The sequence below is a fragment of the Rhinatrema bivittatum genome, chromosome 12 (genome assembly GCF_901001135.1).
Source record: "Rhinatrema bivittatum chromosome 12, aRhiBiv1.1, whole genome shotgun sequence".
NCBI classification, from domain to species: Eukaryota; Metazoa; Chordata; class Amphibia; order Gymnophiona; family Rhinatrematidae; genus Rhinatrema; species Rhinatrema bivittatum.
Window position 1 is genome coordinate 55,665,380 of NC_042626.1, and position 12,756 is coordinate 55,678,135.

Here is a 12,756-nt window from a genome sequence, read left to right on the forward strand (position 1 = left end):
TTGTGCCTGCCACTAAAGAGAGTTTGTTTTGCTTTCACTGAGATGTCATCAGATCCAGAATATCTTTTTTTATATGGTGAGCTGTACGGGTAATGCCCTAGTTCTGCTCTGCACCCATTTTGGGGGGTTGAAGGGGTTCCTGAGGATGCAGAATGCATATTTACATTTTGCCCCATGATTGTCACATGTTCAGTGTGTCACACATGTGAGAACCATCTGTCAGGTGTGTCCCGGATGAAAAAAGGTTGAGAACCACTGCTCTAGAGTATATCTATCTATATGGCCAGTCATTTTGTTTTTAAGAACGGCTTCTACCATTTTTCCTGGCACCAATATCAGGCTCACCAGTCTATAGTTTCTTGGATCACCCCTGGAGCCCTTTATAAAAAGCATCACACTGACCACTTTCCAGTCTTCAGGATTCACGGCTATTTTAAATAATAAATCACAGATTACTAGTAAAAGATTAGCAATTTCATATTTTAATTCTTGTAGAACTCTGGGATGGATGCCATCTGGTCCTAGCCATTTGTTACTCTTTAGTTTGTCAATCTGATCTATTACATTCTCCATTAACACATGTATTTTGTTTTAGATGCTCAGAATCTCCATCATTAAATGTTTCAGCTGTATATGTTTCCAATATTCTCCTCCATAAAGACCGAGGCAAGTAATTCATTCAATTTTTCCATTTCCTTGTCTTCCCTGAGCACCCTTTTTGCTACTTGATCATCTAGCAGCCCAACTGACAAGCTTTTGGCTTCAACTGTACTTGAAAAAGGTTTTATTAGTTTTTCCCTCACTGGAAAGCAGTTCCTTAAAGTCTCTGTTTTACATCTAACTTGCTAGTGCTTACAATTTTGCCTATTTTTTTCATTTGGGTCTGCTTTCCATTTTTTGAACGATGATCTTTTTAGCTTTAAAGCTCCTTTACCTCACTATTAAGCCATGCTTGCAGTCATTTGGTCTTCCTTCAACCTTTTTTAATGTAAGGAATACATTTTATCTGGGCTTTCTGAAATGCAGGCCGATACAGTACAGTGCGCTCCGACGGAGCGCACTGTTAACCTGCCCTTGGACGCACGTTTTCCCTTACCTCTTATTCAGTAAGGGGCGGAAAACGCGCGTCCAACCCGTGGCACCTAATAGCGCCCTCAACATGCAAATGCATGGCCCTATTAGGTATTCCCGCACGATACAGAAAGTAAAATGTGCAGCCAAGCCGCACATTTTACTTTAAGAAATTAGCGCCTACCCAAAGGTAGGCGCTAGTTTCTGCCGGCACAGAAAATCAGTAAAAACTGCTTTTCTGTGCACCCTCCGACTTAATATCATGGCGATATTAAGTCGGAGGTCCCAAAGAGTAAAAAAAGTAAAAAAAAAAAAAGATAAACAATTTTTAAATGGGACAGCCGCCGCTTCGGGTCAAAAGGAGGCGCTAGGGACGCGCTAGTGTCCCTAGCGCCTCCTTTTGCCCGTTTCTACCGCACCACCTAATTTAAATACAGAATCGCGCACACAGGCCTGTGCGCGCGCCGGGAGAAAGGGTGTTCGTCCGCTCTCCCGCGGACTTTACTGAATTGGCCTGATGGTATTTTTAAACAACATCTGCACCTCATGCAAGCTTTTAACCTTTGCAGTGACTCCTTTTAGTTTTTTCTAATTCCTCATTCTATCATAATCTCCCTTTTTTAAGTTATATGCTACTGTAGCAGTTTTACTTAATGTCCTCTCTCCAGTGATTATGATTGGTATCGCTTAGCGGCCCCATCACAGTAACCCCTCAAACCAAGTCCTGCATTTCTCTGAGGACTAGATCTAGAGTAGCTGCCTCTCTAATTGGTTCTAGGACCAGCTGCTCTTTTTAAAGGGTATAAAATAACCATTCCACCCCACTCATAATTTTATAAATCTCAATCCACCCCACTCATGATTTTATAAATCTCAATCATATCCCCTTCTTGATCATCTCTTCTCAAGCTAAAGAGCCCTAATCTGTTTTGCCTTTCTTCATAATGGAGATTTTCCATCCTCTTTATCATTTTTTATAAAGATGCAGTCCCCTAGTCCATCACAAGAACTATCCTCTTTCTGTTTGGCTGCAGTGTTAGTCCACTTGAATGCACAGAAATATAACTAACAAATAAAAACAAAAACATATAAAGGTGATCCCTTGACTAGCTTTTGAGTGTGCCTACTCTCTTCCTTGGATCAGAATTCAAATGAGCAAAAAAATGACATTACCTTTATGGTATATAATGTGATAAGAAACCTGACAGCCACCCAATAAAAAAATATCACCTTATATTTTTCTAATGTATTATCCTTCTATTTCTGTGTTCTTTTCATTTAGAAAGCTACCTTAGAGAGACAAAAGACATCTATTTCACTCATGTATTAGTGTTTACATTTGTATTATAAAAAAAACTCCTTCCTGCGCCATTCAACCATCTTCATATAATAGAGCACCGAAAGGCGCTATAGTTTCTTGGTTATATGCCAGAGACGCTTCCCTGCTACACTATCCGAGACCAGCAGAACTCGCCAGTGACATTCTGAGCTCTGAGCAGCCCCTGCCAACAGGCTAGAGCAGCAGGGAAGAATTTATAAATGATGCAGTGTCTTATACCAGTTTCCTCCCATCTCAGGGGAATGCTCACCACTCCTCCCCCACCCCCCCAAAGGAACAGGGAGCAGTCTGCTTGCATCTGAGTAATCTAAGATAATTCACAGACAATGCACCAAGAAGGAAAGGACAGCCTTTGAGAAATGGATGGGTCTTACTAAGCATTATCTATCATGCTCACATCCAGATTTGGCCATAAAATTCCAGAAATGTTTTTCTGGTAGCTAAAAAAAAAAAATTAAAATAAAAAAGTAGACGTCGTCTATGCTACACTCGTTACTAATTCATCACATGCTTGCTCTCATCTTGGGCCATTTTATCTACACTAGAAACCATTCTGGGCTTCCCAAGAAGCTTACACCAAACAGAACTGACCTCTGTCATGCCTCCCCTGGCTCTAAGTGACCCAGAAAAGCAGGGATTTCTTGAGTGCAGTAAATGAACGAGCATCACCGTCACCCCATGTCGGTTTTGTTGTCAAGTTTTCCTGATGCTGTCTTCATTGGGTGTTAAAACCCATGTGGAACTGTTTTTCAATTAGGGGGCTGGTCATTTGCAGGGAACAGAGGCTCTTCCCCAGGACAAATGACCCTATGAATGTCCAGAGAAATACCACTGGGAAGAAGATGGCCGTGAAATTGAGCTCTCGACCTGCATTTTACATGTTATTTGGGGTGGGGGTGGTGGAGTGCAGCGACTTTGGAGGAGATTAGGCCACCTGAGGCTCCATGTGCTGGGACCAGAGTGGATACTGGGTGAATGGCGCCATCTGCTGGGGAAACCTTTGCTCTGGCAGCCTTTGGTCCAAGGCAGGCTGAGGCAGCATTCATTGCAATGCACAGTAGATCCACAGCAAACAGGTGTGAGATACAATTGCCTATTTTTTTTTCATATAACATGCATTTTTTTTTTTTTAATTTCCCCTCAAAACCTCAACCACTTGCAGCTGTCAAGGACCGGATTTGTGAACAACCCTCCCCCAATTTACAGTAAAATTTTAAAGAGGAAAAACAAAGCACTGCAGTCATTCGTTGCAGGCAGGGATCAGATTAATCCGAACTAGAACTGGACTAACAGGACAAGATTTCTTGAAGGAAGAAAAAACAGCACTGCACCATTAGGTCTATCATGCAAACTGCAAATTACAATTGTGCCTGTGCCTGCAGTATTACTGGCCTGCTTTATGCCTTTAGCCATAAAATACTCCATAGCATAGCTATCCATCACCCTGCTAACCATCTTTGCCTGTTATGTTCATCTACCAGCATTCGTAAGATAATCAGGCCAGAGAAAATGTTTTTCCGCTATCTCCATACAGAACTTTTTTGTTTTTTATGGTTCAGTTTGTCAGCACCCGGCTTACATTCTCCAAGAGGAAAAGAAGTCAAAAGTGGAGGAAAATCTGATAAGTCCCTCTGCAAAGGATCTTTCTGCAAAGTCAGAAACTGCTCCAAGAAAAGGAAAAATCTTTCTGTGCCCTCCACAGTACAGCTGGCTTTGAGTCCACTGTAAAAGGTTCTACTTCTTTTCCTTCCTATCAAGCCTTCAGTGCCAAGGGCTGGCAGGATGCACCCAGTTTCCCAGGAAGTGGGTCCCTTTCCACCTATGGAGCCCCCCCCATCTGTCTCACAGATGCTTTGTCACCCCATGAGTCCATGGAGCGGAGAATGGAGGCAGGCGGGGCTGCAGGAGCAGACTCAATGGTGCGTCCTGCAGCCCTGGTACAGAGGAGGTCTTGGTGGAGGGGGGAGGATGGGAGCCTTGGTGCTTCTGCATGACAACTCAAAATGCTGCAAGAATTAGAAGCAAAAAAATAAAATCTATTTACACCTCTGGCCTAATGCTTCATGTTCTGCTTCCACCACACCAAACCTCTTTGGTTCGATGCAGAAATACGGTACATCAGGATTATTAAATAAACTAAATTTCTTGCAATTTCTCTCACTCCAAAACTATGGGGCACACCATCAATCTGTATTAACATATATATATTTTTTTTTTTAAGAAACATCTCTAGCTTCATACCTCACTTTATGAAAGAGAGACCTTGGGGGTGGGGGCTTGCACACTAAGTAAGTTACAAAATAAAACACTTTTGGATCATTCAGCTCTTCCTGGCTCATGACATCATCAGAAAAATGTGCTGGTCACCCTCCCGTGATGTCATGCACAGAAAGGCCTGCAGCGCCATCTGCACCAGCTGTTTTCACGAAGCAGTAACTCTGCCTGCTAGAAAGATTTTAGATTTAAAAAAAAATAAAAATAAATGCCACCATAACCCCATCATAAAACAGGTACCCAAACACATCAAGCTCTCGCTTTCACCAAGTCACAAAAGCAAGAGGTTTTCACGAAGTTTTGACATGATGTAAAAGATCAAGAGGAACAAGAGAATTTAACATGATCCACTTCTCCGAAGGAAGGAGCACAGACCGGGCATATCTGGGTGTTGGAGGGGAGCAGAAGGGGAAAGATATCAAAAGCCTCTCAGTCTCTTCCATCTTAAAAGGAGCTTTCTTAATCTGCTGTTCCCAGCTAGCCAGATACTTCTCTTAAATCAAAGTAAATCAAGTGGTATTTTTGTCATTGTGTGCGCTGAAATGTCAGTCATATGCAAAGAAGCATATTAAGACCTTAAGTGATCCCACCAAGGTTCAGCTAAGAAAGTCAAAACCAACATACCCCAGAATCTTGCTGAAGACCAACAAAAATTGCTACACCGAAAAAAGTTAATAGAGGCATAAATAAACATTCAAAAAAAAAAAAAATGATCCCACCCATAGCTTAGTACATAAGACAGACTTCAGCATTGCTTCCTCCCTCTATTGGTTCAGCCATCTGTGGCCAGGATGACCACAGCCCCAAAAATGCCCACATTCTGCCCAATGAGCCTCATTTGGTTCCAGAACTCCACATGGCGTGAATTGTGCCAGTAACCCAGGTTCCCGTCGAGGAACAGGATGACCAGTGGCAGGACGATGGCAAGGACCTGTGCCGCAGTGCCCACGTAGTAACCGGAGAGGAAGGAAAGGGCCAGCACGCCGTAGAGGATGAAGAGAAGCTGCAGCGTTAGCTCGCCGCCTGGGATGTGATTCAGGTACGCCAGCCGATCCTCCTTGCTGTGCTGCAGGGAATAGGCCTACGGACAGAAGGCAAGGTTGGAGATTTAGCGGTATGGGAAAGACAGTTCTAATTTCTTCAGTGCTAACATGCACACATGATTCCTATCATCCCTGCCCCAGAGTGCCTACAAGCCAAGCCATTGTATACACCAGTGATGGCAAACTCCAGTCCTCGAGGGCCACAAACAGGCCAGGTTTCCAGGATATCCACCATGAATATGCATGAGACAGATTTGCATACATTGGAGGCAGTGCATTCCAATCTTTCTCATGCATATTCATGGTAGATATCCTGAAATCCTGGCCTGTTTGTGGGACTGGAGTTCGCCATCACAGGTATAGAGAGATAAAGGACTTCCTTAAGGTCACATAGTGGCAGGGGAGAGGAACTGTGGCTCTGTGCTCCGAGCACCACACTGCCAGGGCCACGTACCACACAAATGAGGTAGATTCCCAGAAAGACCTGCCCTGTGGACTGGAGTGACCTGCTCCGTGGCTTCTGACGATATATCTCACCAGCACCACTGGCCAAGATCAGGAACCCACCGATGATAGCTATCGTCCGGGAATACATTCTCACCTGCAGGAGAATGCAAAACATAACTGATCAGGGCTAACGACTGATTAAGGACACAGTCTTTCCTGCTGCGTGGCAAGAGATGTGCAGTGATCCAGGCAAGGGAAAGAGCCGAGAAGTTGGAAAAGATTTTTTATCATCAATGTACAGCAGTGAGTTGTGTTTTTGAGATAGAACTGGTGTCATAATGTGACATTTTGAAACCGGAAACACCAAAAAGGTGACAGTTCCAATCAGGGAAAATCTCTAAAGTGACAAATATTGAGCATTTGTCGCATGTATTGTCTCTACTCTGTTTGTTACAAGCTAATATGTCTTTAGGTTTTGAACAGTTAATTTCTTCTAAAACCATCTTAAACATACTTGGTGACCTTAACACACACATAGATGCAACACTGATGCCATCATCATGCTCTCTGTTTCCTAAGATTTTACATTCCATGGGTTGGTCACAAATAACTCAACAGCTCACATACAGAGGGGGGCCACACGCTTGACCTCGTTTTTGTGAACACCTTCTTGGTTAAAGCACTCATTGATTCAAATTAGGGTAAGGGATGTCCTGCTGTCAGATCATTTACTGATTAGTGTCATAATGCCCCTTATAATGCTCAGCATAACGCAGACACATCATCGAATGAATTCTGTCTTACAAAAGGCCAAACTGATTCAGTGCAGTTCAATGATCTAAACTTCCAGAAAGCTGTCTTTATCCAGCTCAAGTAACATTAAGGCCATTATAAAGGAATGGGAGCTCCATCGTGAAGGCTTATAAAGTGACACCGTTAAAACCTGTTAAAAATCATCCTCAGAGACCCTGACCATGGCTCGCTCCCTCGATTAGGAACACAAGAATAGTATGTATGTTCCATGTAAACCGCCATCCCGGCGATAGTTATCTCTGTTATCTGTGAACCGGAGTGATATGTATATTATACAGGAACTTCCGGTATATAAAAACCAAAATAAATAAATAAATAAATAAATGTATAACCGGCTAACCTTAGAATGGCCCTACAGCCCGATCAGAGTTAGCCTCAGAAGGTAACCAGCCAACTCCGCTCCTCCCCAGAACACCCCCCCCCCCCCATCTTATCCAGCGTTATTCGTCTCAATGGCTTTTGAATATAGACCTCCATATTTCTAACTCTGCACTCTATTAAATATATCAGAGGATATACTATTCCTTCGTTCAGTGCTCTATATTAAGTAGTGAAGTTTCTCACTGTTTTAGCTCAATGTCAAAGGCCTTTTTAAAATAGAAATGTTTTTAAATTTCTTTTACATTCTTTTAATTCTGTGCTTGTTCACAGAGCATCGGGAGCTTTATTTATTTATTTAGGCATTTTATGTTCCGTCATTCCAAAAGAAGATCACAATGGTTTACAAAAGCAACATTCACATTACTGGTCCACACAACATCTAAACATGCGACATTCACATTATATACATGTTAGCTAGACTGTTAAATAGCAATTCATAGAAACATAGAAATGACGGCAGAAAAAGACCAATCGGCCCATCCAGTCTGCCCAGCAAGCTCCCACACTTATTTTCCCATCCTTATCTGTTTCATCAACCTTGTTGGTAACTGTTTGATTCAAATTTCCTGCCATCCCCTTTCATTGATGCAGAGAGCAATGTTGGAGTTGCATCAAAGGTGAGCATAAGGCTTAATGGTTACGGGTAGTAACCGCTGCATCAAGCAAGTTACCCCAATGCTTGTTTGCCCAGACCGCACAGATCAATGCTTTGTTGGATGTTGTCTGAATGATAAATTAGTTCCTTTTAGGTAATTTCACGAGGTGGTCAATGAGTTGTCCTAATACCTTTAAAGCTCTTAATAATTGTCGATCGAAGTACATCAGGTCCTTGACCCCTATTGGTTTTGCTTAAGAGGTTCTCTCAGTATGCAAATTCTTATGGCTTCCCTATCTGATCAGCTCAGAAGAGGTCTTGATAGCGGGGACGGTTTTGTGCCTTTGGCACAACTGACCATGACGCCTAAGAGAATGTGGTGTAATCAGACACCGTTCTAGCTTGGTTCACCTCTTACTTCTTTTAATGCTCCCAGAAAATAGGTAGCAGAAAAATCATCATGGCATGTCATGCACACAGGAGTCCCCTAGGGGACTGCACTTTCATCAACGCTATTCAATCTCTCTCTTGCGCCTACAGGCAAGATTCTAGCAACCCTGACGGATGGTTATAAAATCTATACAGATGACATTCAGTTCCTCACTCGCGTCTGCCCTAATTGGACGGACACAAATGAGATAACTGGATCTGTTTGAAGGCTGCAACACAACAAACTTTCCCTGAATGATACAAAATCTGAATTTATTCTTGTTCAGTGACTACAGACTGACAGGCCGATACAACGCTCTCTACTGAGTGCACTATTTAACCCGCGGTTGGACACACGTCCACAACCCCTTATACTATAAGGAGATTAACGCGTCCAAAACACACTTCCAACCCCCCCCCCCCCCCCTGCGAATAATAGTGCTCATCACATGCAAATGCATGTTGATGAGGCTATTAGCTATTCACCCCAGATCCAAAAAAAAAAAAGTGTGCCCAATACACACACATTTTTACACTCAGAAATTAATACCTGCCCAGAGCAGATGTTAATTTCTAAGCAGCCTGAAAAAGTATACAGAAAAGCAGAAAATACTGCTTTTCTGTATATCCTCCTATTTAATATTGCGGCGATATTAAGTCAGAGGAACCAAAAGGTTTAAAAAAAAAATGTGCCGGCGGTCAGGTTAGGAAACGGGACGCTCAATTAACGTGCGTCCATTTTCCTAACCTGCTGACAGCCACCTCTTCTAGGCGCCTGCTGCTGAGGCGGCACTAGGGGTGCACATTTCTCCCTAGTGCCTCCTTGGCAGCGTGACCCCTCATTTAAATATTCTATCAGGTGCCCAGGAGAGGTGGCTGAGCGCCTGTTTTCCACACAGCTTTATTGTATCAGCCTGTAAGTGCTTAGCAACCAGTGTTACTATTGACAAGGTTTCTTTTCCACTGCTTCCATATATGAAATTTCTAAGAATATGGATAGACTGTGGCTTAATTTGTAAGCATCACATTAAGTAAGTGATTCAGTCTGGGTTCTTTAAGCCGAGTTTTAATTGGCTTGAACAACTTTTGGGAAAAGAAGACTTTTACACTGTAGTTCAGGTATCAACAGTACAATAATCAAGTAATGACAAGGTGATCCCGAATTACTACAAAATGCTAGTACCAAGCTGATGGCTGGTATTAGTTCAAATGCCAACACATTACTCCAGTACTGATACACCTACACTGCCCCCAATTAAATACAGGATGCAGTACAAAATATGTTTGATTATGTATAAAACAATTAATGCAATTGCCTCTCCATGGGGAAATGCCCTGAGACCTGTATCAACCAATGAGATCCCTAAGATCATTGCAGTGGCATCTTTTGGATCTCCCATCTATGAAGCAAACCCATCTGACAGACACTAAAGAACGTGCTTTTCCAGAGCTGCATCAATATTATGGAACTCTCTGCCTCTGTTACTTCACACGGAGAGCCTAAAGACTTTCAGAGCTCTGCTTAAAAGACACTGTTATTTAAGCTAGCCTTTGACTGAGTAAATATACCAATGGCATGGAAGTTGGGAGTGTAGCTATGTTGCACTTTTGTTTTATTTTCAATGTGATTATGAACTATTATGTAAATATGTTCAATTCTTGATACTGCAGTGTAGCAAATTATGGATGTAGCTTTTGTACATACATTTGTGTCTTGGTTGAGGTGATTATCAAGTTTTATTAAACATAAAGCTTCTCAACTTTAGTATCCTGGAGGAGGAAAGTAAAGTCAAGTATTTTTATGCTGGCAAATTATCAAAATCCAACACCGGAAGATGCTCCAGGGAAGCTGTAATCTGCTCTTTCACCAGAAAACTGTTGGGACCTGGTAGAGAAGAGGCAGAGAAATGTGAAAAGAAAGGAAAAATGCAACAAGCTGTGCATGAAAGAATCCAATGTGCAAAGTTGGTTCCTGATGACAGCCAGGCGAAAGGCACTCTGAGAAGGGAAGATTCAAATATAGTTTTTAGAACTGTTTCATTATTTTATCTTTGGTTTACAAAGCCTTCCACTCAGACGGGTTCTGCTTACCTTCAGCCAATCGCCGTAGTGCACGTAACCCCCAGCATGTGATGCATAGGTGCTCACAGCGAGTTGGAGGGCAGCGCCAAGCGCAAACCACCTGCGTTTTACGCCAAAGGACATGAAGCTGGCACAGAGCACAGCCACCCCCATATCGAAGTACAGGTACGGAACTGGGATATCCGGCTTCCTGGAAAATACAAACCCAGCAAGAACCATCGCTACCTGCACATCTCTGATAAATCCAAAACAAAAGTCTATCCATTTTATTAGCATTTTCTCAAGATTTCTAACTGGTTTCACCCAGCGGATCATTCTTACTTTCCTTCAGCTAAAACTGTAAACAGACTTCTAAAAGTTATTGGATAAAAATAGAGAATTCTTAATTGCATGGCATGAAGGGATCGCAGAAGCATGACCTAGTAGCACCACAGGCCATGGGGGTAGCCAACGGGTAACCTGCACAGAGCAGTGGTGGTTACGAACTTAACAGCAACAGTACAGCTGCATTGCATTTCCAAGAAGGCACTAGGGTGATCTGCCTGGAGTGACCATCTTTAAAACACGATCATCAATGAAGATGAGGAGACCTGGTGCTTTGGACAAATGCTTCACTGGTTTTGGTAGCTGAGTAGATTATTAGAAACCTTGATAACTATAAGGGGATCTGGGTATTGGGATTTAGTGCTGGTCTTATAAGAATCATAGAGGGAGATAAGGCCTGAAATGGCCTACCAGTGGAGGGGGTGGACGCCAGTACGCCTGGGACTGATGTGGAGGCAGTGATAGGAAAGGGTTGAAAGTTCAAGTAAAAGACATGGGGGCAGGGTGCTAGTATTGGGTCCAGTATGGGAAGTTATATGCTCATCTACCCAAAGGGAAAGAACGACAACTGGGCAGACTAGATGGGCTAACTTGGTCTTTTTCTGCCATCATTTACTTATAATCATGTTATTCTGTTACTCTCTTTTGGTACCAATTAACCAGCATTTTTCTTTTTTTATTGTCTACAAAGAACTCAAGTGTGCAGTGGTACCAATATCTACCCAGGGAACAGAACTCAATATGTGGGGCAGGGATCCTGCTAGATACGATAGCCCGCGGAAGTCCATTCAACAGGAAGTGGTGCCTGCACACCGACGCCTGGCAGGAAAGACCGTGGGCACACAGGTACTGCGGGCAAGGAAAGAGTAGAGCGGCACAGTTACACTGCAGGAAGCAGGAAACATTGATAGCGGAAGAACATTTGAATCGAGGCGGTTGTTTGAAGGGAGCTATCTCCAACAAGTGTTCCCTTGTCTCCGCCCACCCCGGGTCTGGACTGCCCGAGATCCCCGTCTCTCTGTCTCCTCGAGATCCCGATCCCTACCTGCGGGCGTCGGCCCTCTCGGCATAGAGCATGAGCTGGCTGAAGCAGTTCCAGAAGGGGAAGCGGGTCAGCAGGATGGAGCCGAGACGCATCAGCAGCTTCAGTAGCTGCCGCCGGCTCCCGGCCGCCATCTTGGTGCGGGGCAAAACTCATTTCCTGTCCGCCTGCGATGCCTTCCGGGCGGGAAATCAGGGAGTGAAGAAAAGGCCCGGGATCTGTGAGAGACAATTGCCGCTCATCAGGCCTCCGAGTGGATGTAGGGACATGTAGTCCCAACTTATCTTACAACGCCCAAGGCTGCGACCTAGATGTACTGGGACAAAACCAGGAATGCCCGGTAAACCTGCCCTTTCCTTGATAACGTGGTCACCTCGGGTCAACCAAACTGGCTGATCAGTTTTTTCTCTAAGTGCATGCATGGATTTTTACTTCTTATTTTCCCATTTATTTCCCTAAGTCAGAAGTAAGCAACTCCGGTTCTCGAGTGCCACAAACAGGTATGATATAGATTTGTATTGACTGCCTTCATTAGATGAAAATCATTCTCAAGCCTATATTGTGGATATTCTAAAAACTAGAGCTGTTTGTGGCACTCTAAAACTGGAATTGCCTACCGCTATCCTAAGTGAATCAGAACCACATCTTCCTGCATGTAGTGGGGCAAAACCAGGACTGAAATAGCCCGATCAGTGGACCTGGGGTCCGCAAACCAGGCCTCTGGACACACCTAACCAGTTAGTTTTTCAGGATATCCACAATGAATAGGCATGAAATAGCTTTGCATGCACTGCCTCCGTTGGATGCAAATATATCTTATGCCTATTCATTGTGGATATCCTAAAAAGTTGACTGGCAATGTGTGTCCCGAGGCGTGGATTGAGAAACCTTGACCTAGACAGGTTTGTATGAGATA

The 12,756-nt window shown here is 43.4% G+C and overlaps 1 protein-coding gene across 1 annotated transcript; it reads right to left on the minus strand.

The window, feature by feature from the left end:
- Positions 1–3,470: 3,470 nt before the first annotated feature.
- On the minus strand, positions 3,471–12,037 carry TMEM101 (transmembrane protein 101). The gene is made up of 4 exons (XM_029573490.1): positions 11,844–12,037; positions 10,484–10,664; positions 6,182–6,328; positions 3,471–5,765 (listed from the first exon to the last, which is right to left on the minus strand). Exons 1-4 carry the CDS (start codon positions 11,972–11,974, stop codon positions 5,457–5,459), a joined length of 768 nt encoding a protein of 255 aa, XP_029429350.1. The 5' UTR covers positions 11,975–12,037; the 3' UTR covers positions 3,471–5,456.
- Positions 12,038–12,756: the final 719 nt, after the last annotated feature.